Raw genomic sequence first — 24,216 nt, forward strand, 5'->3', positions numbered from 1 at the left:
TGCTGAAGATCATTCAAAAACGGCTATAGCAGTATATCGACAGGGAACTGCCAGAAATTCAGGGTGTTTTCAGAAGAGGACGTGGAACCAGGGATATCATTGCTGATGTCAGATGGATCCTGGCTGAAAGCAGAGAATACCAGAAGGATGTTTACCTGTGTTTTATTGACTATGCAAAAGCATTCGACTGTGTGGATCATAACACATTATGGATAACATTGCGAAGAATGGGAATTCCAGAACATTTAATTGTGCTCATGAGGAACCTTTACATAGATCAAGAGGCAGTTGTTCAGACAGAACAAGGGGATACTTTGTGGTTTAAAGTCAGGAAAGGTGTGTGTCAGGGTTGTATCCTCTCACGATACCTATTCAATCTGTATGCTGAACAAATAATCGGAGAAGCTGGACTATATGAAGAAGAACGGGGCATCAGGATTGGAGGAAGACTTGTTAACAACCTGTGTTATGCAGATGACACAACCTTGCTTGCTGAAAGTGAAAAGGACTTGAAGCACTTACTAATGAAGATCAGAGACCACAGCCTTCAGTATGGGTTGCACCTCAACATAAAAGAAACAAAAATCCTTACAACTGGACCATTGAGCAATATTGTGATAAACAGAAAAGATTGAAGTTGTGAAGGATTTCATTTTACTTGGATCTACAATCAACAGCCATGGAAGCAGCAGTCAAGAAATCAAAAGACACATTGCATTGGGTAAATCTGCTGCAAGTGTTGAAGAGCAAAGATGTCACCTTGAAGACTAAGGTGCGCCTGACCCAAGCTGTGGTATTTTTAGTCGCATCATATGCGTGTGAAGCTGGACAATGAATAAGGAAGACTGAAGAAGAATTGATGCCTTTGAATTGTGGTGTTGGCAAAGAATATTGAATATACCACGGACTGCCAAAAGAACAAACAAATCTGTCTTAGAAGAAGTACAACCAGAATGCTCCTTAGAAGCAAGGATGGCGAGACTGTGTCTTACATACTTTGGACATGTTGTCGGGAGGGATCAGTCTCTGGAGAAGGACATCACGCTTAGCAAAGTACAGAGTCAGCGGAAAAGAGGAAGACCCTCAACGAGGTGGATTGACACAGTGGCTGCAACAATGGGCTCAGGCATAACAACGATTGTAAGGATGGCTCAGGACTGGGCAGTGTTTCGTTCTGTTGTGCATAGGGTCGCTTTGAGTCGGAGTTGACTCAACGGCACCTAACAACAACAACAAGAAGTCCCTTCATAACTAGTTCTTTGCTATAGTGTAACTTGTACTTCAAAAACCCTGGTGGCGTAGTGGTTAAGACCTACGGCTGCTAAGCAAGAGGTTGGCAGTTTGAATCCGCCAGGCACTCCTTGGAAGCCCTATGGGGCAGTTCTACTCTGTCCTATAGCATCGCTATGAGTCCGAATCGACTCGACGGCAGTGGGTTTGGTTTGGTTAACTTGTGAGTTGTGTAGAGAAAACATTTTGATCATTCATCCATTTGACTAGGGAATGGGATCTCATCATCCTGGAAATATGCTTAATATTGTAAGTCAGAGTAATGGTATGAAGATGAATTTTAATTTTTGTTAAATAACAATTCAGTTAAAATATATTGAGAAAAATGACAAGAGATAATTAGCGTGATATTTTGGAAAATGCACGAAGATCTGGGAAAACGCTGGTTACAGCTTTCTCACAAATAGGTTATGGGACTTTAGGCAAGCCACTGGCCTCTCTGACTCAGCTCCTAACATCTCAGTGACAGTAGTGGTAAAAGGCAAGGGCATGGGGCACTAAGGAAAGAGCTTCCAGTTTACAGACAAAAGAATTGAAATCAGAGTATTCCATCTGGGAAAATTTAATTTTTGTTTAAAATTTAAAACTGATAAGAAAAGAAGTCATAATGGGACCCTGCAGGAAGGCTCGAGCCTCGTTTGGCAGAGGAACCGCTAGTGAGAAACTCGTTGATGGCTACTTGTTTCACGCAAAACAAGGAAAGATAAACATCCAGGAAGTTCAAACTAAATCACAGGTGACGAAATGTTTAGATTGGAAAAAAAAGTGAGCAAGTTAAAACTTCTGAGTTGTTTATTTCAAATACTGTTTTATTGGGACTGTCCTGCACACTCAAATTATAGTGCAGGTGACGTTTTGTTTTAAAACCTGGGTAGGATATATGCAGAATGATAGTAGAGCTGCAAGCACAAAGCATTTTAGTTTTTGATTTCTGCTCTGTTGATCATTAACTCTAGTATATGTGAGGCTTTAGTAGGCTCCCTCCCTGAATGGATTTCCAAAGCTGCTTCTGTAGTCACGGAGGATTTTCTTTGGCTCAGTATCTTGATATGGTCAGCATGTGAGCATAGATAGGAGATGATGCTACATGACTCACTTGGAGCTCACATCAAGGTTAACTAAAGGTCCAGTTTATAATAAGCCGTTTTCCTAGTGCTTACTTAACAGGCTTATTTAATTTTACAAGTTATTGACATTTGTCATGTGTCATTTGCTTATGAGAGTCTGTGATGTTGTTTAACACCCTTTTTCTTCTCTCAGATTTCCAGGCCCTCCACCAGTCAACAACGCAGCACCCGCCTATGTACCATACTCATCCTCTACACAGTCGGCTTATCCAAGTCCTGTGTCCACTTCATCCGTCACCCACCTGGGCAATCAGCTCAATGCTATGCAAATTAACAACTATGGTACAAGTTTCATTCTTAGTGTTCATTGCCTTATGCCGTGATTATTTTCAGTCAGAAAGATTTCCTTCATCTTTAAAGTAGATATAACTGGCATTCTGTATTGAAGTAGTATTCTGGACACTTTTATATAAACCATCTGTTTTATGTATGACTATAATTAGTTTTTTCCTTTATCATGCTGCCATTTATTTCCAGGTAATTGGAGGACCCTCAGAATACCTTATGTTCAGATAACAAAAAAAGGCTGACTTCACAAGTGAACGTGAGCACTTAACTGCTGCACCACCAGGGTTTCCAGGCATGAGAATAGTGAGATTATTTTCAGAAATATGAGGGTAGTTTTTTTTAATATATAATTTATTTTATTTTTTGTTGTTGAGAATATATACAGCAGAATGAACAGCAATTCAGCAGTTTCTACATGTGCAATTCAGTGTATACGAGGGTAGTTTTAACCTTGTGTTATTTATTATGGGGCCCCCAAATTGAAAATATAATACGCATTGTTTCACAGTGCATTTTAATTCTGCGTTTAGATCACGGGAAGAATGGAAACTCAGATGTTGTATGGCAGAAAAGAGAATAATAGGAGGAAAAACAGTTACAGTACTGAGATTTACATCAATGGAAACGCTATATATTCTAGGAACCGTAGAAATCTCCAGTGCAGTAGCAGCAATGGCCAGCCGTTTGTTTTGATGAAGAATGTTTCCATCTGACTTAAAATTAATTTTTTGAAGTATTGGTAAAAACTCCTCAGAATATTTCCTATCTTTAACTGATTTCAAAATGAATAATGTCTCCAAAGATACATCTCAGTTTCACATAATTAGAGGAAGGAAAAAGTCATCTGGTTTCACAGCTATTTCTGAAATGATTGGAAAGCATGTTCAGCCCATCCCTTCTCTCTGGTTATTTCTGGCTAGCTCTGCAGTCCATCTGATCAAGTCATGCACAAGATGCACGGAATTTATTGAATGTGTGTTACCTAAGTAATGCTTCATATGTAATAAAATTGTCTTCTGCATAATTTTCTAGATTTTGTACCAGAAATAATTCCTTAATTAATGGCATGCGTCATGTAAAGTTAATGCAACTTGAGTTAAAATGTATCCCACTAATTTTCTCACTGAAGTTATAAATGTTGCTTTTACCCTTTTTAAATTCTCCAGCTATATAAAATGCCCCAAAGAGCATTCCTATCACTTTCCGAATGAAGATTCCATCTTGGGGCAAAATATGTGACTTAGAAGAGTGGCCTCTTGCTTTACGTCAGAAAAACAACTGTCCCTGTAGTGTGCTTTGTAGAAGTTAAAGATTTGAGAAACGTGCCGTTTAAGTGGGCTGGTCTTCTTTCTCCTACAGGTTCGGGTATGGGCCCCCCCAGCCAGGGCCCCCCTGGCCCTCCATCAGCAGCACCATTCCAGGGTCCTCCTCAACCTCCACAGCCGTCCATTTTGCAGCCTGGATCTCAGGTTCTTCCACCACCACCCACTGCACTAAATGGCCCTGGTCCCTCACCTTTGTCTCTAAACAGGCCAGATGGGCTTCCTGGGCCCACTCCTCCGAATGCCCAGTACCAGCCCCCACCTCTTCCGGGACAGACCCTGGGCGCTGGATATCCTCCTCAGCAGGGTAAGGTGGGCCAGGCTCAGAGGAAGGCTCTGGGTTACCTAGGAGGACCCTTGATGCGAAATGTTTGTTCCTGTGTTACTAGGCATCTATCACTTACATTTTAGGAATCGTGGTTTTTGAGTAGTGTGGCAACAGCAAGGAAAGGGGAAGCCGCAGATATTCACACCTAACTCCCTGTAGAAAACAGAATACATTAAATAATTAATTAGATAAATTAAAAAATGAATTAGAATGTATTTAATAAAATGAAAAATGTAGCATAATATTGTCTCTGAGCCCTATATCTGATGTTTATGGTTACAGTCATTTCTTTTTAAAATTGTCTTCAAGCAGCCAGCTATGGTCCTCAGATGGCAGGTGCCCAGCTCTCCTACCCAGGAGGCTTCCCAGGAGGTCCTGCACAGATGGCTGGTCCGCCCCAGCCCCAGAAGAAGCTAGATCCTGACTCTATTCCCAGTCCAGTAAGTGCTCTTCTCAGCCCCGCAGTCTCCCTGACAAAGTACCATCTGCATTCATTGTTCTCAGAATCTCTTCAGTTGGTTAGCACTTATCCTGTCTTTTATTTTAGAAGTTAGGATATAATACTAGAGAAAGCTTCCTTCCTTGTATATATGTATGCATGTACGTATGCATGTATGTATGTTTGCATGCATGGGGGAGTCACAGGGGTCTCCATGGGAGAAACAGCCTTTGTAGATTTTTTTTGTTGTATCATCTAGACTTCTTAATGGCAATATCTACTGATGTTTTTGAGTAAGTAGCAGTGACAGTATGTTCTATAAAAGTGGTATTTTAAATAACTAAAGGATCCTTTTCAGTAAGGGTGAGGCAAAATATTAGGATACCAATAGAGAGTGAAAGAACAAAGTATTTTACATATTAAAAATCAAAATAGTTTTATATAAAGTTAAAACTAAAACCTCTCTTCCACTGAAATAATTTGCTTTGGAAGGCTGATCTTCAGTAACTATATTAAGTCGGCTTTCACTAGGTTATTCTGTGTAACAAATAATCCTGGAATTTTAGTGGTCTACAACAAGAAACCCTGGTGGTGTACTGGTTAAGAGCTACAGCTGCTAACCAAAAGAATGGCAGTTCAAATCTACCAGGCGCTCTTTGGAAACCCTATGGGGCAGTTCTACTCTGTCCTGTAGGGCCACTATGAGTCAGAATCGATTCGATGGCAACAGGTTTTACGACAGCAGAAGTCACTTAGGTTACACAGAGGCTGCAGCAGCTACAGACTGGCTTTAGACCTTGATCCACACCCCTTATCACTCTGGCATCCAGGGTGGAGGAATACTTCCTCCTGAGGACATCTGTCGTCACAGCAGAAGTGAAAAAAAGGAAGAGAGCTGGCAGAAATGTGCTCTTAATGCTTTTAATGCTTTCACTCAGATGTGGCACATGTCACAACTGCTCACATGCCCTTGGCCAGAGTAAGTCAGACAGCAAAACTCAGTGTCAATGGGACAGGGGTATATATTCCTCCCCTACATAAAACTTCAAGTCTCATGGTGATGAACGGGAATATGAAATTCTTTTGGATAAAATGAAATTGGGTGCAGTTAACTTTGGTCTTTGTTTTATAAGCATAGGTAGAAAAAGTTAAAAATAAACTTGAGGGGCACAAAGAAATACTGTATCAGTTAAATTTCACTGCCTAACAAACCACCACAAAACTTAGTCACTTATAACTGTCGTTCATTACAGCTCATGAGTCAGTGGGCGAGCTGGGCAGTTCTGCTATTCTGGGCCAGGCTCGGCTGGTTTTGGCTGGGCTTGCTGAGCATCTGGGCCCTGGGTGGTGTAGGATGGCCTCACTCACGTGTATGGTATTTGATACCCAGCTGTTGAATGGGATGATTGGGTCATGTTGTGGAGCAGGCTAGCCTGGTTTGTTCACATGGCAGTAGCAGAGATTTAAGCAGAGATGCAAGTCCTTTTGAGGCCAAGGCTTAGACCTGGCACATCACCACGTCTACTATATTGTCCTGGCCGAAGCAAGTCACAAGACCACCCCAGATTCAAGTGGGAGAGAAGTAGACTCTGACTTTTGATGAGAGATGCTGCAGTGTCACATTGAAAAGAACACTTTCTCCAAAAGGAGAATTATGTCATTTTTCTGCCACTTATTCTGTCCATCGAATGAATTTAGTACCCTTGTCAAAAATCAAAGTTTATTTGATAGTAAACGTGAAGATTTGTAATAATTTGTAATAAGTATTAATGCTATCATATGTTGGGAATTGAACAAATTTAAATATAAATTCAGTGCCTTTATTGATAATTGTATTGCCAGTCAGTGCTTTTATGGCTTAATATTATTTGATTATTCTAGTTAAAAAAATAACATATATATATGTATAATGAATTCATTTTGACTTCTTATTAAAGTGCTTAAATATAACATCTACAGACTCTCTGGTTCATTCTCCCTCATTCTCTGAGGTTTTAGCTTCTGGATGACAGTTACCCTCTCCAGTGATATTCATGCTACTATTATTGATTGGCAGTTTTAATATTTATGTATATGGGTCTTCCATTTCCTTGGTCTTCCAACTTACTGAATTGCTTTTTCCACATATTTTTTCTTGTACCCTAACCTCAGTTGGAGCCTTGGTAGCACAGTGGTTAAGTGCTAAGGCTGCTAACCAAAAGGTCGATAGTTCAAATCTACTAGCTGCTCCTTGGAAACCCTATGGGGCAGTTCTGCTCTGTCCCATAGGGTCACTATGAGTCAGAATCAACTTGAAGGCAGTGGGTTTGGTTTTTTTGGTTTTGTTTATCCAGCTTAGATTCCATGATCCATCACTATGACGAATCTTTGCATCCTATACCCTCAACTCCTTTGCCCCCTCCCTCCTCTGAATTTGCCTTTAAGAATCCCATTTGTGGTTAAACCATTTCTCTACCTACTCCTGGCCTGCACTTGGGAAGTGGAATGTGACTTGTGAAAAATGCATACCATGCTGTCAGTCTCACTTTCAATTTGTGATTACTAAACTCAGGTGAACCTTAGTGTTGTGGTTCTAAAACCTGGCCATACATCGGAATCACTGGCTGAGCTTTTAACTCCTGTCCTCCTCCAACCCTGCCATTTGTTTTAATTGAACTGGGATATGGACTGGGCATTGGAATTTTGAAAAGCACCCCTGGTGATTCTAATGTGTAGCAGGTGTGAAGACCATTGTCTTAGTTATCCAGTGTTGCTATAACAGAAATACCGTAAATGAATGGCTTTAACAAAGAGAAATTAATTTTCTCACAGTCTAGGAGGCTAGAAGTCTGAATTCAGGGTGCCAGCTCCAGGGGAAGGCTTTCTCACTCTGTTGGCTCTGGAGAAAGGTCCTTATCAATCTTCCCTAGTCGAGGAACTTCTCGGCGCAAGGACCCTGGGTCCCAAGGACGTGCTATTCCCCTGGCTTTTGTTTCTTGGTGGTATGAGGTCCCCGTGTCTCTCTGTTCCCTTCACTCTTGTATCTCAAAAGAGACTGGTTTAAGATACAACCAAATCTTGTAGTTTGAGTCCTGCCTCATTAACATAACTGCCGCTAATCCCACCCCATTAGTATCACAGAGGTAGGATTTACAATACATAGGAAAATCACATCAGATGACAAAATGGTGGACTATTTACACAATACTCTGAATCATGGACTAGGCATGTTGACACACATTTCTGGGGGACACAATTCAATCTGTAACAACCATCATCCAAGTCCAGTGGCTCTCTCATTTTCCTAGATGGCTTTCATTTCTTCTCTTCAAACCCCTAACTCACCTTTCGCTTGCTGACTTTTAAATGATAACCTTGCTTCTTATTTGACTGAGAAGATAGAAGCAATCCAAAGAGAACCTCTTTCTGCTCCAATACCACACCCCCTGCATATATGCTTATTTATCCCTCTTCCCCCTGTTACTGTGAATAAGTTGTCCTAACCAAGGCCATCACCTCCACTTGTGCCCTAGATCCTATCCCTTCTTATCTCCTAGGAACAACCCTTCTCTCTCTCCTGGATCTTCTATATTTATTTGAATATATACTTCAACTTTTCTCAGTATAGATCATTCTCAATAGAATATAAATGCCCTATAATACCTCCTATATTTAATTTTAAAAAGCCTCCCTTGACCCCTCCCCAAATCTCTCTTCAGTGTCCTCCCTGTTTCTTGGCTCTCTTTTATAGCAAAAATTCTCTGGAAGAGTCACCTATACTTGTTGTCTCCAGTTCATCTCATCTATCCCTCTTGAACCTACTCCTGTTTAGATTTCGTCACCACATCCCCACCAATGCTGTTTGTCCAGGTCACCAATGACCTTCCATAACCAAGTCTAGTGGTAATTCTCAGATTTCATCTGTCTCTGCCTATCAGCAGCAATTTAACACATCTGTCCATTCTTCTTAAAACACTTTTCATTGGTTTTTAGGACACCACCCTATCATTTATGTCTCTGCTTATCCCATTGGTGGCTCTTTCTTGTCTGTGTTGCTGTCGCTACCTCATCCTCTGATCGCCTAATATATGAGTACCCCAATGCGTAGTCCTTGGACCTTCTTCTCTATCAACACTTACTCTCTAGGTCAACACTACTCAAAGCACACTCCCAGGATGACACAGTCAGCATCACCTGGGAAGGAGTTTATTAGAAATTCATGTTATCAGACCCCATCCCAACCAAAAACCAAACCAGTTGCCATCAAGTTGATTCCGACTCATGGTGACCCTATATGTTGCAGAGTAGAGCTGTGCTCCATACAGTTTTCAATGGCTGTGCTCTTTCGGAAGTAATCACCAGGCCTTCTGAGGTGCCACTAGGTGGATTCCAACCACATATGTTTCACTTAATAGCTGAGCACTTAACCATTTGCACCACCCAGGGTCTTCCAGGCCCCACCCTAGACCTATTAAATTATAATCTCTGGGAGAGGAGCCTTGGAATCTGTTTTAACACACTTTTGAGGCCAAGGCTTAGAACTGGCGCATCACCACATCTGCTATATTGTCCTGGCCGAAGCAAGTCACAAGACCACCCCAGATTCAAGCGGGAGAGAAGTAGACTCTGACTTTTGATGAGAGATGCTGCAGTGTCACATTGAAAAGAATGTGACAAAAGGAGAATTATGTCATTTTTCTGCCACTTATTCTGTCCATTGAATGGACTTAGTACCCTTGTCAAAAATCAAAGTTTATTTGATAGTAAACGTGAAGATTTGTAATAATTTGTAATAAGTATTAATGCTATCATATGTTGGGAATTAAACAAATTTAAATATAAATTCAGTGCCTTTATTGATGATTCTTAGGTACACTAAACTTTAAGTAGCAGCACTCTAGGTGATCTAATCCATTCTCATGGCTTTAAATGAGAATGTGAATACTTGAGGTCAAGTCTTTTTCCCTGAAGTCCAGGTCCTACCCTCAATCTTCCAATTCCTCTGGTAAAAAACAAACAAACAAAACTTGGAGTCATCCTTGATTCTCTCTTTCTCTAACTTCTTACATTTAGTCCTTTAACTAATCCTATTGGTCCTGCCCTACCTGCCCATCATGGTCCAAGCCTAGGTAATGCTGATTTGGCTCATTTCTTCATTTCTTTTATACCCTTACTGCTCATCCGCAATCTCTCTGACACCCCATCCATATCACTCCTTATTCACAGGTCTTCTTTACTACCTGACATAGAACGTACCTTATTTGTACATTATTTATTACGTGTCTTCCACACCACAATGTCAGCTCCCTGAGGGCAAGGATTTTGTTCTGTTCGTGACTTTGTCTCTAACACTTAGAAAAGGTCTAATACATAGTATGCATTCAGGTATTTGTTGAACGAATGTTAACAAAAAAAGCAATAAGCAGTATATACTATGATTCAGCCAAACCCTTTGAAATATATACACAGAAATCAGTCCAGCATTTATTTTTATCTTAAAAGCAATAAAATATCAAGCAATGCCAAATGGAGCTTGTTTAGGTTCCTTACACCGAAGTAGCATGCTTTGGCCAACTAAATTCTTTCACAGAGCCTAACATTAGCTTTTTTTACCATCAGGAAACTTGTTCAGGTTGTACCTTGGTCTGATAAACTATCTCGTATTTGTAATAAAATAGAATACTCTAAGCATAAAAGGAAGACAATAAAAGAAAAAAAACATTATTTTCCTCTTTTAGATCTGTTCATGTAAAATGTACATATTTTATTCAGCAGTTTTTAATAAAACAATTCTTCATTTATTGCAGTATCCACGGTGATAAACTCTTATTTCAGAATTGCATTGTGAAGTTGTTGGAAAAAAAGATACGGAATCACATTTATTAAACTCCTGTTACACTTGAGTCCTGAGTTAGGAGGTGTTTATTACTACCCTTTTGGATGGTGGTATTATTCATATTTTGAAAGTGAGGAAACTGGTATCACTGTCTCTTTCTGAATCCATAGAGGGATATTCAGAAGCTGAGGTCTTCCTTTTTCCCTTTCTCTTATCACTATGAAGTTCAAATAATTGTGCCTAAAGCAGCCTATCTTACGTATACTCACACATCTTAACTTCTTGTTTCTCCCGTATACTTCTTGTTCCTTTATCACAGGAGAATCATTTTCTGTTTTTCCTCTTGATTTTATTTTATGAACCTAGACTACTCTGTTGATAGCAGTTTAGTGTGGAAGTAATTCTCATGACGCATCTTCTGAAAGAAAAAGAAATCTATACGTTTTTGAGGTAATTTTTGCATTATCGAGAATCACTGTCATCAATATCAAACTCTTTAAGAACAGAATCAGTCAAAATCTGTATTGAAATTTGTTTTATCATTTTATCTCTAAGCCTATTTTTCAAGGACATGCATAGGAAGTATAGTTTTTAGATTTACTAGAACAGTTATAATATTTTACTCCTTGTAGTATTCCAGCCAAAATGTGGAGTGATTTAGAAATGGAATTATCACTTATAACATTGTTGCCTTGGGAACAGTGCTTTCTAAATTGCAAAAGACTAACTTAAACGTAAATATTTTGTAAATATAGTCTATTTTAGGATTGAGAACTATGTTCAATACCATATATGGGTTATTATGACTTTTATCTGGCTTTCATAATTGACTCTTGGTTGAAGTGATTAAAATAAATGTTAATAATAATATAAAAACTACTCCAATTTAGAATCAACTAGATTAACCTGTGGTATGAAATTAGTGTTTCGATTTTTCAGTTTGCTTATCTTCCCTGCCCATGGTGGCTTTTAGTCTCATCTACGTTGCATATAGTAGTTATGTACGTAACACAGTCTATATCTTTAATTTCATAAGGACTTAAATTCTGTGAAATTAGGAAGACAGAAATGAGCAGATTTATAGCAGGCTAAATCTCTCTCTAGTTTTACATTCTATGAAACTAATGCTATGCATGCCAGCTGGGACCTGCATTGGATGGCATGGGAAGGAAGACTGGAGAAGGTAACATTTCAGAGTTTGGCAGAAGAGAGTTTCCATGTTATTAATAGTTTCTTTAGGAATATAAAAACTGCATATTCTCCAAAGCTCCTTATTCCAGTCTGAATGATGCTGTTTGTGCCCTTTTTTCCTCTTCTTATCTCCCTTTTTTTCCTCCCTTGCCTCTTGTCTTTTCTGTTTTCTCCTCTGAAGGAGACAAGTGAGGGAAGGGTGATGAGCAAGGGTAGGAGGAAGATACTTGTTTGGATTGCTTTTTGTTTTCAACTTAACTTCGTACTATGAGATTATTTGCATCCCTAGATATTTACAACAGAAAAATATATTTTTTTTATCTCTTATAAAGTCTCCATTTATCAATTCTTTTAGTAGAGAAATATGTTTCCAAGCTAGAGGACAAAGCTTAGGGAGTTTTGGCCCTTTTGGTTTTTATACAACAGACAAAAATCATAGAGGAACAGTTCATACTGTTTGTTCATTATGTCTCAAAAGTAGGGGTGGAGGGAAACTTGAAAAGTCAAATTAAAAAGATTTGAGGAGAAAAGGTGAGGTTTCTTTACATTAAAAAAAAAAAAAGCCTATTGCTGTCGAGTCGATTCCAACTCATAGTGACCCTATAGGACAGAGTAGAGCTGCCCCATAGGGTTTCCAAGGAGCCGCTGGTCAATTTGAACTGCCGACCTTTTGGTTAGCAGATGAGCTCTTAACCTCTGAGCCACAAGGGCCCCTTCTTTAGGTCACATATTGTAAATTATTTCTTCTCAATTTAATGATTTTTAGCTGTTTAGAGTTTATTTTTTAACTGTGAAGGATATTTTCCTTTAAAAAGTTGTTTTAAATTTTTTTCTGTCAGAATCTTTTTATGTGTGTCGTGTGTGTGTGTGTGTGTGTGTGTGTGCATTCCTATTGTCCCAATAAATAAATAAAAATAAAGTTCTCTGAAGGGTCAAGGTCAGAGCTCAGTGCTACAGAATAGAATTTGGGAAACTACTGGTCTAAAATTGTGAAAATAAACAAAAATGGAATAAAGACATGGTAGATTCTCGATGAGAATTTCGTATGAAATGAACTCAAAGGACTTAGAAAACGCCTGTTATTTTGTGTGTGAATGACAGAGAGAGAACATTTCTTGCCTTGAATATTGGGAAGTATCTTAACTTACTTTAACTTGCTCTTGACGTCTTATTTATCAGATCCAAGTGATTGAGAATGATAGAGCCACCAGAGGGGGACAAGTTTATGCCACCAACACCAGAGGCCAGGTTCCTCCCCTGGTCACTACAGATTGTGTGATACAAGACCAAGGTATTTACTTTCAATTCTATTTTTGACTGAGGTTTTTAAATTTCTGACCATTTTTTTTTTTTAGGCATGTTTGCTGATACCCTTTAGTAATGTTATCACCAGTGTAGAACCCCTTACAGCTGGTAATGGGGTCCGATTTGCCTTTAACCACTCAAGTACTGAGGAGATCCTGCTTGTACAGGTCTAGAGAGTTTCTGGTGATATCTAGTACAATATATCCGTCAGTTTAAGAAAATTCTTTATTTTAATTCATGGGTCTGAATTAGCTCATGCTTTTAACCAGTTAGGCGGTTGTTGGCAAGTTAGTTTCAACTCATGGGACCACACGTGTGCAGAGCACAACCACATTCCATAGGGTTTCGTGGCTGACCTTTCAGAAGCAGATCACCAGGACCTTGTTCTGAGGTACCTCTGGTTGGTTTTGAATCACCAGCTTTTTGGTTAGTACCTGTGCCCTCAACTGTTAGCACCACCCAGGGACTCCAGTTCATGCTCTGCTTTGGTTTAATTTGCTTGCAACACCTTGGAAACCTGGCAGGATAGCAGTAGGGGATCGAGCACTTGAGAAGAAGTCAGAAGACCTGGTTCTAGCCCAGTGACATTTTTCAGCCTGCAGGAGGCTTGGTCATCTCTCTCAGTCTCAGTGTTGCTCTCTAAAATGTGAGGATGAATACCTGTCTTGCGGAGGCAATATAAGGATTGGACATGACACCGTGTCCGTTACATTGTAGAATTTCACTTTTATTTTTAGAAATCATGAGGAAAGTTTTACAAATAAAGCAATGCATTATCTGGAAGTACCTTTAAAATATTTAAATATTTTAGGGAAGATGTTTTCTAAGCAAATTTCAAGTGCGTCCCTTTGAACGTTTCAGGCAATGCTAGTCCTCGATACATCCGTTGCACAACATACTGTTTCCCGTGCACGTCGGATATGGCTAAGCAAGCTCAGATCCCATTAGCTGCTGTCATCAAACCCTTTGCCACAATTCCTTCAAATGAGGTAAGAATAATAAACGTGACTCAATTTACCAATTCCAAAATAATTCTTTCATCATTATTTTTTGAAGCATGATTCTGTATTATACTCAGAACACTGGAGTACGCGTAATGTAAAAACATCTACTGATTCCATTTATGAGGATAAAAAATGTCTGACAAGCTGTGTTTTTTTGCGATGATGTACACTAAACACTGATTAACTGAGTCACTCCTTGGTCTGTTGTAACTGCATATGTACAGAAAATTTGGAATGTCACATCGTGACAAATGCCAAGGAATCTCCTGAGGCCCTTATGCTCTGGTTCAGGGCCATCACATGTCAGTGTTGTTGCAGCAAGGTAATAGATACAGGGCCTTTGGTCTTACTTGTTGTTAGTTGCTGTCTAGTCAGCCCTCAACTCATGGTGACCCCATGCACAGCAGAATGAGTGGTCCTGCCTGGTCCTGCACCACCCCCATGATGAGATTGCAGATCAGCCCATTGTAATGCACAGGGTTTTCACTGACCAAATTTCAGACATAGATATCCAGACCTATATTCCTAGTCTACCTTAGCCTGCAAGCTCCACTGAAACCCATTCAGCATCATAGCAACACACAAGCCGCCAGCGACAGAGGGACAGTGGCTGCACATGAGGTGCATCGGCTGGGAATCAGACATGGAGGGTGCGGATTCTACCACTGAAACACCAGTGTCCTCTTGGCCTTACTGCACCTGCTTTAATCATCACTGGGCCAGGATGCTCATAAACACCAGCTTAAAATCAGCATGATTAGAAAGCATGAGGTAGATAAATCTGTATGTACGGACTTAAAGGTATGCCTAATATATAGTTAACTGGGAAAAAAGATAAAGAAATGGTGTACATTTAAAATATTTGACATTAGGATGTCGTTAATGAATATTGTGATCAGGACATCCAGAAATAACCTAACTTGCCCCTATACTGCCACCACCTCTTCTCTCGATGCTCGCAAACAGTGGACACCCTCATAAACACAGGTACGCAAGGCACTGTAGCAGAGTGAGTGAGTCAAATAGGAAGTAAAGAAAAGCTTTACTTCTGGCTGGAGCTTTGACTGTAAACCCCATGCAGTATTCCAGTAAGTTCGGCTGAGTCCTGGATTCCTGTAGTTGCTCTAAAGGAAAAAGCCCCATCTTTCCCTCCCAACATAAACCTCAGTCTCGGATCGAATGACTTTTTTGAGGAAAGGCTGACCGAATGCACCGCTAGCCTCACCTGCGGAGGAGACAGAGTGTCTGCAAGAGAGAGAGCAGATTTGTCCTCTTTTTGGTCTGGCTGTGCCAGGTGTAGATACCAGGAGAAAAGGGTCGTGGAGAAGGGGAGGAGTGAGCTGTGGTTATTGGGGCCTTCACCTCACCTCAGGGAAGGAAGAAAGAGAGGGACGATGGGCATGTGCATGGTTCCTTGTATCCCCTTTGAAATACTCATTCTCCTTGAGTGGAGTGGAATGCTGCCATCTCTTCTTTTTGGGAGTCGGGTGAACTGGGTTAGACTGGGGTACAGGAGAGGCACTGAGCTATTCCTAGACGTCAATCTTACATGCAGTATGGTCTCATATTTGTAAATCAAGAAGTATATTCAGTATTTACTTTTTTCTAAGTCATGTTCCTTATATGATGGCCCCAGCAATTTAATGTAATGCTCATAAACTCCTCTTTAAAATCATTTTTCGTCATACAGTAGACCAATATGTATTGACAAAGAGATCCATGCTATGTAAAATGTGTGTGTGTATGTTTTAAAGAACAACTTAACTAGAAGTATGTTTTAGCTATTTTTCAATATTTTAATGAAAAATTTCAAACATACAGAAAAGTTGAAAAGAATTATAGTGAACATCTCTATACCTGACACCCTGGATCCTACCATTTACCTTTAGCTATTCTTATTTTTACTATATATCACTCCACCTATCCGTCAAACCATCTTATTTTTTTCATGCCTTTCAAAGTGAATTGCAGACAGCAGTACGCTTCCCCTTAAATACTCTAACATACATATCATTAACGAGAATTTAGTATTTGCTTATAGAGTATTTTTCATTTTGAGGTAAAATTCATATACTATAAAATACATTTCTCTTAAACATTCACTGAGTTTTAACAAATGCATTTATCTATGAAACCCTGGTGGCATAGTTGTTAAGAGCTATGGCTGCTAACCAAAAGGTCAGCAGTTCTAATCCACCAGGCGCTCCTTGGATACTCTATGGGGCAGTTCTACTCTGTTCTGTAGGGTCGCTATGAGTTGGAATCGACTTGATGATAATGGTTTCAGTTTGATTTTTGGTGTAGCCCAAACCTCTATCAAGATATGGAACAATTACCCTTATCCCAGAAAGTAATCTCATGCCCCTTCCTACAAGACTGTCCCCCACCTGGCCAACCACTGTTCTGATTCTTCTCATTATAGGTTTCTTCTACCTATTCTAGGACACCATATAAATAGAATCATATGGTATGCAATCTTTTGTATAAGCACAATATTTACACAATTTCACTCAGTATAATATCGTAGAGGGCCATCTGTGTTGCTGCATATATCAATAGTTTGTTCCTTTTTTATTACTGAGTAGTATTTCTTTGTATGGATGTAACAGTTTGTTTATCTAGCCCTTTATTGATGGACATCTGGGCTGTTCCCAGTTTTTGGCTATTATGAATAAAGCTGCTATGAACATTCGTGTACAAGTCTTTCTGTAGACATATGTTTTCATTTCTTTAACCAGGCCCATTCCTCTCCCTCCTGTCCTCCCTAGGGAAGAACACTGTAATGGATTTGGTATGTCTTTTTATATGTTGGAGCCATGGTGGTACAGTGGTTAAGTGTTCTGCTGCTAACCAAAAGGTCGGGAATTGGAATCTACTGGCAGCTCCTCGGAAACCCTATGAGGCAGTTTTACTTTGTCCTGTAGGGTCCCTGTGAGTTGTAGTTGACTTGATGGCAGCAGGTTTGGGTTTGCTTTTGGTTTTATATGTTGACTTCATATGCATGATCTATAATGATATGTATTATTTTTTGCTTTTTAAAGTATCAATTACTTTTAAATAAGTAAAACATAAACATTCAAATGATCAAAAAGAGTATACAATGAAAATTAGTTCCTTTCCCCTTTACACAAAACCCTCACCTGTTCTTTGTGATTCCTTCTAGAAGTGAAATATGCACATTGCCAGCATATAAGTATCCCTTTAAAAAAAAAAAGGAAAGATAAATGGTAGCATACTGTACACACTCTTCTGCCCTCTCCTTTTTTCATGTAGTGTGTCTGGCTCTTCTTCGTGTCATGTCGCCTCATATGGAGCTACCTCATTCTTTGTAACTGCTGTGTAGCATGATATATTGAGGTCATTGGTGGCTCAATGGTAAAATTCTCACCTTCCACTGGGGAGAACCGGGTTTTGATTCCGGGCCAGTGCACCTCATGTGCAGCCACCGCTCGTCTGTCAGTTGGAGGCTTGCATGTTGCTGTGATGTTGAGCAGGTGGAGCTTCCAGACTAAGACAGACTAGGAAGAAAGGGCTGGAGATCTCCTTCCGAAAATCAACCATTGAAAATCCCATGGATCGTAACAGTCTGATTAGCAGTTGGTGGTGAAGATGGCTCAAGACCAGGCAGCATTTTCTTCCATTGTGCATCAAGTCACCATGAGTCGGGGACCAACTCCGCAGCAGCTAACAGCAACGACAACACTATCTATTAAGAAGACAAACATATTGTAACTGGACATATCAACTTTTTGTGTGTGCCCAGAATTTTTTTTTTTTAATATAAAGCTAGTATTTAATATCTGCTATAGAAAAAATCACATAGCACAAGGTTAGCTTATAGAAAAAAATTTCTATAAGCTAACCTTGTGCTATGTGATTTTTTCTTTTTAGTTTATTTTTTAATGAACATACAATAAAATAGACTTTTTGTTCTTCTAGGAATTTTAATGCAGATATAGATTTAGGTAACTTCATCACATTTATGATTCAAACACTTCCATCATCCCAAACATTCTTTTGTGCTCACACCTTCTCTCCATCCCTAAACCTTAGCGACCACAGAGCTGTTCTCTATTGCTGTAGCTTTGCCTTTTTTAAAATGTCATATAAATGGAATCACGTATAGTACGTGACCTCTTGAGACTGGCCTCTTTGGCTTTGCCTGAAGTCTTCGCGAATGATCCATGTAGTTGCATGGACATATCAATTTTAGGGTGCGTATAGATTTCAGAAATGGGAGACATTTAAAATATGAATCCTAAAATGGAGGATACATACTTTGGACATGTTGTCAGGAGGGATCAGTCCCTGGAGAAGGACATCATGCTTGGCAAAGTACAGGGTCAGCAGAAAAGAGGAAGACACTCAACGAAGTGGATTGACACAGAGGCTGCAACAATGAGCTCAAGCATAACAGCGATTGTGAGGATGGCGCAGGACCGGGCAGTGTTTCGTTCTGTTGTGCATAGGGTCTCTATGAGTCGGAACTGACTCGAGGGCACCTAACAACAACAATAAAATGGAGGAAATATATTAACATAAATACATCTGAAAAAATGTTATACCGAATATTTGATTCAGCTTCTCTCAGGGAGTAAGATTGTTATAGATGTACACCTTCCACCTAAGATGTTTGTGCCCTGTCTTGACGCTTTTTACAGTGATCTGTCATTTTCATAATCAGAATAAAACAGCATTTCTACTTTGAAAGAAACCTCTAGTATATATAAAATAACCCCATACTCTAGGTAGCAACTTTATTGTGCATCAGTGTGGGATATATGGGATTTATTCCAGTGAGCAGTGTCAGTTTTGGGTGCACCTTATTCATGGCAGTGAGTTTGCACAGTTTTCAACCACACACTAGCAAAATCCCCTCCACCGGGCCCCTCCCCTGGGACAGCTGAGCTGGGTTAAGTGTACACAGAACAGAACAAAACTCAGCAGTTGTTCACACCCAAAGCCAGAGCCTGTAACCTGCTTGTTATCAGCATTTGGCATTAACCATGAAATTAATCCATAACATGTTTCTGAAAATAAAACTTGATATTTAGTGTTTTGGTTGAAGAAAGCTTTCAAATATTAGTACAGGCCTCTCCCTCCTACCACCACCACCACCAAATGCGTACACAGACTGCTTTTTGTTTTCCAAAGTTGTTTGTGTTTTAACCAAATGCTGCCTCCCTGCCATCGTGAGGTTTTCCTTATCTCTGTGTTTTCTAAGGTAATAGATAGATGAGGTTAGCATCCTGGCTTGTATTTGGCATCTGACTTAGGGAGAAGCTCCACCTGAGAAAATCACACACGTTGTTCTTTTAATGTTGCACAAGACATTGCATACTTACCAGGTAAATGTTTTTTGACATTACTGTGGCCTCTGCTCAGTCTCTCTCTACAGAAAGTCCTTCCTTTTTCCTTAGACCTTCAGTGAATAGGACATCTCTGAATATACTATGGTTAGGAAGGAGTACTGTCTCTTACATGGGAATGTCTTCTGGTTTGAATGAAGACATCGTCTATTCAAAGAAATACTTTTATTTGTGTAAATAGGCTTGGAGATAAAAATAAAGTTTGTAAAATGGTTGCTGGAACACCAGGAAGAAATCCCTAAAGGGTGTACTTAAGGGAAAAAATAAAAAGTCTTTCTTCTTTGGGGAGATTAACTGGACCTAAACTTGGGAAGCCACTAATTTTAGGGAAATACTATTGCTATGCTATCCCAACAGGCTGGATGAAAGTCTGTATGTCATGTGTGTTCGCATGTCCTTGACAGACTTCTCTGATAGCTCGCATGACACCATCTGGTGTATTTATTCCTACCTCACAGGCTTTTGTGAGTTCCCTTTGTTGTTTTCTTGACTCTAATATTGAAGTCCCTGGGTAGTGCAAATGCTTAATGCACTTGGCCGCTAACTAAAAAGTTGGAGGTTTGAGTCTACCTAGAGCCACCTCAGAAGAAAGCCTTGGTGATCTACTTTTGAAAAGCCAGCCATTGAAAACATTATGGAGGACAATTTATTCTGATGCACGTAGGGTCACCATGCGTCAGAATCGACCAGATGGCAACTGATTTTTTTGGTTTTAACATTGAATCAATGAAGGCTTGGCCCCAGGGTCTCCTCTCTTCTCTGTCTGAACTCCCCATTCTCCCCAAGATTAAATATCATCTGTATACTGCTGCTGCTGTTGTTACTGATGAGAATAATAATAGTCAAAATTTATACAACACTTACCAGTTTTTTCTATATGTTCATTTATTTAATACTCACATCAACCTGTTTATTATCCCCATTTTAGATATAAGGAAGCTGAGACACAGAGTTAAGCAACTTGCTAATGTCAACAGCTAGTAAACGGCAGAGCTAGGTTCACCCAGGCAATCTGGCACCCAAGTCATTACTCTTAATCACTATGCTGTTACTCCACCTCTCATTCATTCATTTCTCCACCTCCAGCCCCATAATCGCATATCCAAATGCCTTCCTGACTTCTTTCCTTGGGTGCATCATCGAAACCTCAAATTTAACATGTCTGAGAGGAAATTCCTGATCTTTCAGAATCCCTAATTCTGTTAATTCATCCACACTTCAATAAACAGCTCTATGGTTTATTCAGTTGTTTAAGCCAGAACCAAAAACCAAGCAATTATAGTTAAATAATAGAAAATAAGGGACATGCTGATATTATGTATTTATTATGTGTAATCAGAGCCTGGAAACCCTGGTGGCATAGTGGTTAAGTGCTACAGCTGCTAACCAAAAGATCTGCAGTTTGAATCCACTGGATGCTCCTTGGAAACTCTATGGGGCAGTTCTACTCTGTCCTATAGGATCGCTATGAGTCGTAACCAACTTGATGGCAACACAATGGGTTTGGGTTTTTTTTAATCAGGCTCCTGGTGGCACAGTGTTTAAGAGCTTGGCTGCAAACAAAAAGGTCAGCAGTTCAAATCCACAAGCCACTCCTTGGAAACCCTACGGAGCAGTTCAACTCTGTCCTAGAGGGTCACTGTGAGTCAGAATTGACTCGACGGCAGCAGGTATTATGTATAATCAGGGTAATTTCTTTAAGAAGTTTTCAAGTGTATTTCTTAAAGGCAAATGTATAACACGGATATTTTTATTCTTAATATGAAAAGCATTTTAAATTATTTTCCTCTACAGTAAATGCCTTGCTCGTTTCTAGGTTATTTGCTTCTCTGATTAATATTGCCATCATTACTGCAATTAAAAAAAAAAAACTTAAAAATACCCTGATTTGGCATCTATCAAAAGGGTTTATTTAGTACAGTTAAAAAAAGAAAAAAGTGTTTCCATTGTTTGACAGAGCCTCTTTAAGCATGTCACTGTGTTAGCAACAGCCTAGAAAAATAAACCTAACCTGAGCAGTTATGATCCAAGAACGTTCCTTGTGAGCATTTGCTTTGGAGATGGATGCCATTTCCAAGGCCGTATCTATGTCATCACTGTTTAACATTTCATATTCCTTAGTATAAATTTTACTTTTTTGTATGGGTTTCAAGTGAAACCCCTTACTCCATTCGCTGTAATTAACTATGAGATATTTATTCAGGAAAAATAATAGCTATGCTTTAAGCTCTTTTGTTTAGTAGCCTGTGTTTTTGTTTTTGATGCTGTATTTTAAGAACAAAGGTAGAATGGTGTCAATTTCCAGTGAGAAAGGATTGACGATTATACCTAACTTGATTTTATGTTTTCCTTCTCTAAAATAGGCAATTCTTACATTTTGGACAAGTGCACATATCTAATCATAGATGCAATTAAGTAATTTCACCTGTAAACCAGATGGTGGATTCTTTTACCCCATCTGTGACTGCATTAAGGAATATCTGTGTATCTGTTTTAGATTATAAGTGGATATAATAGTCAAAGTAATTTCCTTGCATACTGAATTAGTTTAGTGGAGATTAATTTTTACCCAAGACTCTAAATTTCACTTGATTTATAATCCCCTGCTTTTCTCTGTGCTAGAAACTGAGCTAAACTTTAGGGATATGGAGAAATACAAGACCAGCTACTGCTGACTAGGCTTACGGAAAACTTTGAAGTATACAGCTAATTCAGTGCAATGTGAAAAAGGTCCTGATGGGAATAATCTTGTTCTGTGGAGTTAAGGTCCAGGGAAATTTTCACCTGACTTATGACTCAATGAATATATTATCCTCTTATTAAATACTGTTTAAATTCTTTTTTCTGGATAATTGTTCCTATTCTAATAGATTCAGTAGAGTGTTCATATTCTGATAGATTAGTATATTTGCAAAAGGTTCCATTGGAAAGAAAAAGGTGTGGACGTCAAAGAACTGACAAATGGGGTTAACAAGAAAGGAAAAGACTGCAGAGAATAAACCCAACCCCAGTGTATTATGTAGGGGTGGACTTCACATTCATCACCTGTGGAAGGGATTACTGGTCACGCATTTGACTTTTCAGCCAGCCTTGCTTGCGTGAGTTAACATAATTTGGCAAAATTTACACTGCAATTTAATGCATCGAAGAGAAAAAAAATTCTGCCTCACTGTAGTAGTTTATGTCACGATGACTGCATGTCATCCTTCTTTTAAGTCAGTAGGTATTATTCCAGTTTTATAGATGAAGAAGCTCTATAGGTTCTGGGGCTTATTAAAGTCACACAGCTGGTAAGTGATGTGGCTGGAACTCAAGATTCCAAATTCCAAGTTCATTCCACTCCATGTGGCTATAAATGAGCTTGTTGAGGTTTTATTTGGTTAAACATATAAAATAGCATTCCTTTTTCTTCCTGACTGTAGTTTTAGCAATAGGCCCCTAGCTTCTGCAAGCTCATGAATTATCTTGAATGGTCGGTTTTAGACTTCTTTTCCTCAAGTGTTTTGCCTTCAAAATACTATTTAGTATTCCCAGAAGGCAAAAACTATCGTGAATACAACAGAAGGCTGGGCATATAACTGAGGTCTTAGTTGAATAAATGGACTCTCCTTGGGGTAGGATGGGCATTTAAAGACTAAGATAAATCAGCCTACAGAATGATGGTTGATTTCTAGGTATTTTAAGCCTCTAAATTAACACTTTTAGCACAGTGAGTCTTGATTGTTCCTTGGCAGCATTGGGGTCTATTGATGAACATATTGCAAGTAAAGTAAAAGTTAAGTTTTTTATCCTACTTTGGCTATTGTTTCACACTTTTAAATCACTATAGACCTCAAAGGACAGAACAGTAAAACAAGTAGGAAGAATTTTTGATAATACAAAGATATTTTAGGAACTATTTTCTCCAAAGAACAATAAATAATAGTATCCAAATGGCAGAGCATTGGATTGCTGTTGTTATTGTTAGTGGCTATGGGTTTTGGCTCATGGCGACCCCATGTGTGCAGAGTACAGTTGTGCTTAGGGCTTTCAAGGCTGTGACCTTTCTAAAGCAGATAGGCCGGTCTTCTGAGGTGCCTCTGGGTGGGTTCAGACTACCAATCTTTTGGCTAGTAGTCGAGTGCTTAACCAAACGTGCCACCCAGTGACACTTTGAGCATTGGATTAGGAACCTAGAAACGTGATTTCAAGTCTCCACTATTGCATGTATGTGACCTTGGTCCTCCATTTGCATTTCCACGTGAAGGAGGAGTCTGTCTCTGATATTCTGTGAATCTAGAAGACTGCCAGCATCTGCCCTTTCTTTTCTATTCCTTATTGGGCCTTCATTGGGGATTGCTGTGTATTTATGGCACATCCTATATGTTATTAGGAATTTGTGTGAATAAATTGTACAACTCAGTCAAAAATGATTTCATTTATATTTTACCTTTAATGTAATAAATCACATGAACATTATGAAACTGTATACTTCTATATATAGCTCAAATATAGCTAGTCTTTAGCAATTAAAATGGTCTGTAGTTAACTGATTAATGCATAATATCATATCCTTTAAGAAACTTAGAAATTTATGCATTAAATTATTTTTCACTGAAAGCTTCAAAAGTCTGTATTTTTATTTTGAGATGTATATTAATGTTATGGATTGAATTGTGGCCCCCACAAAGTATGTGTGGTAAATCCTAACCCCTATCTGGTCACTAGGAAACCCTGGTGGCGTAGTGGTTAAGAGCTA

At 39.2% G+C, this 24,216-nt stretch overlaps 1 protein-coding gene across 3 annotated transcripts in view; it reads left to right on the top strand.

Moving 5' to 3' along the window:
• SEC24D (SEC24 homolog D, COPII coat complex component) overlaps positions 1-24,216 on the top strand; it is a 134,075-nt gene that overhangs the window by 16,942 nt on the left and 92,917 nt on the right. For 2 of the 3 annotated variants that reach the window (XM_010590519.3, XM_010590520.3), the window contains exons 4-8: positions 2,551-2,699; positions 4,065-4,334; positions 4,665-4,795; positions 12,980-13,091; positions 13,967-14,094. In XM_010590519.3, coding sequence (XP_010588821.2) covers positions 2,551-2,699; positions 4,065-4,334; positions 4,665-4,795; positions 12,980-13,091; positions 13,967-14,094 — 790 coding nt within the window. The remainder of the gene's footprint in view (positions 1-2,550; positions 2,700-4,064; positions 4,335-4,664; positions 4,796-12,979; positions 13,092-13,966; positions 14,095-24,216) is intronic. The other variant, XM_003410416.4, reaches the window with a different exon arrangement.

The sequence above is a fragment of the Loxodonta africana genome, chromosome 5 (genome assembly GCF_030014295.1).
Source record: "Loxodonta africana isolate mLoxAfr1 chromosome 5, mLoxAfr1.hap2, whole genome shotgun sequence".
NCBI classification, from domain to species: Eukaryota; Metazoa; Chordata; class Mammalia; order Proboscidea; family Elephantidae; genus Loxodonta; species Loxodonta africana.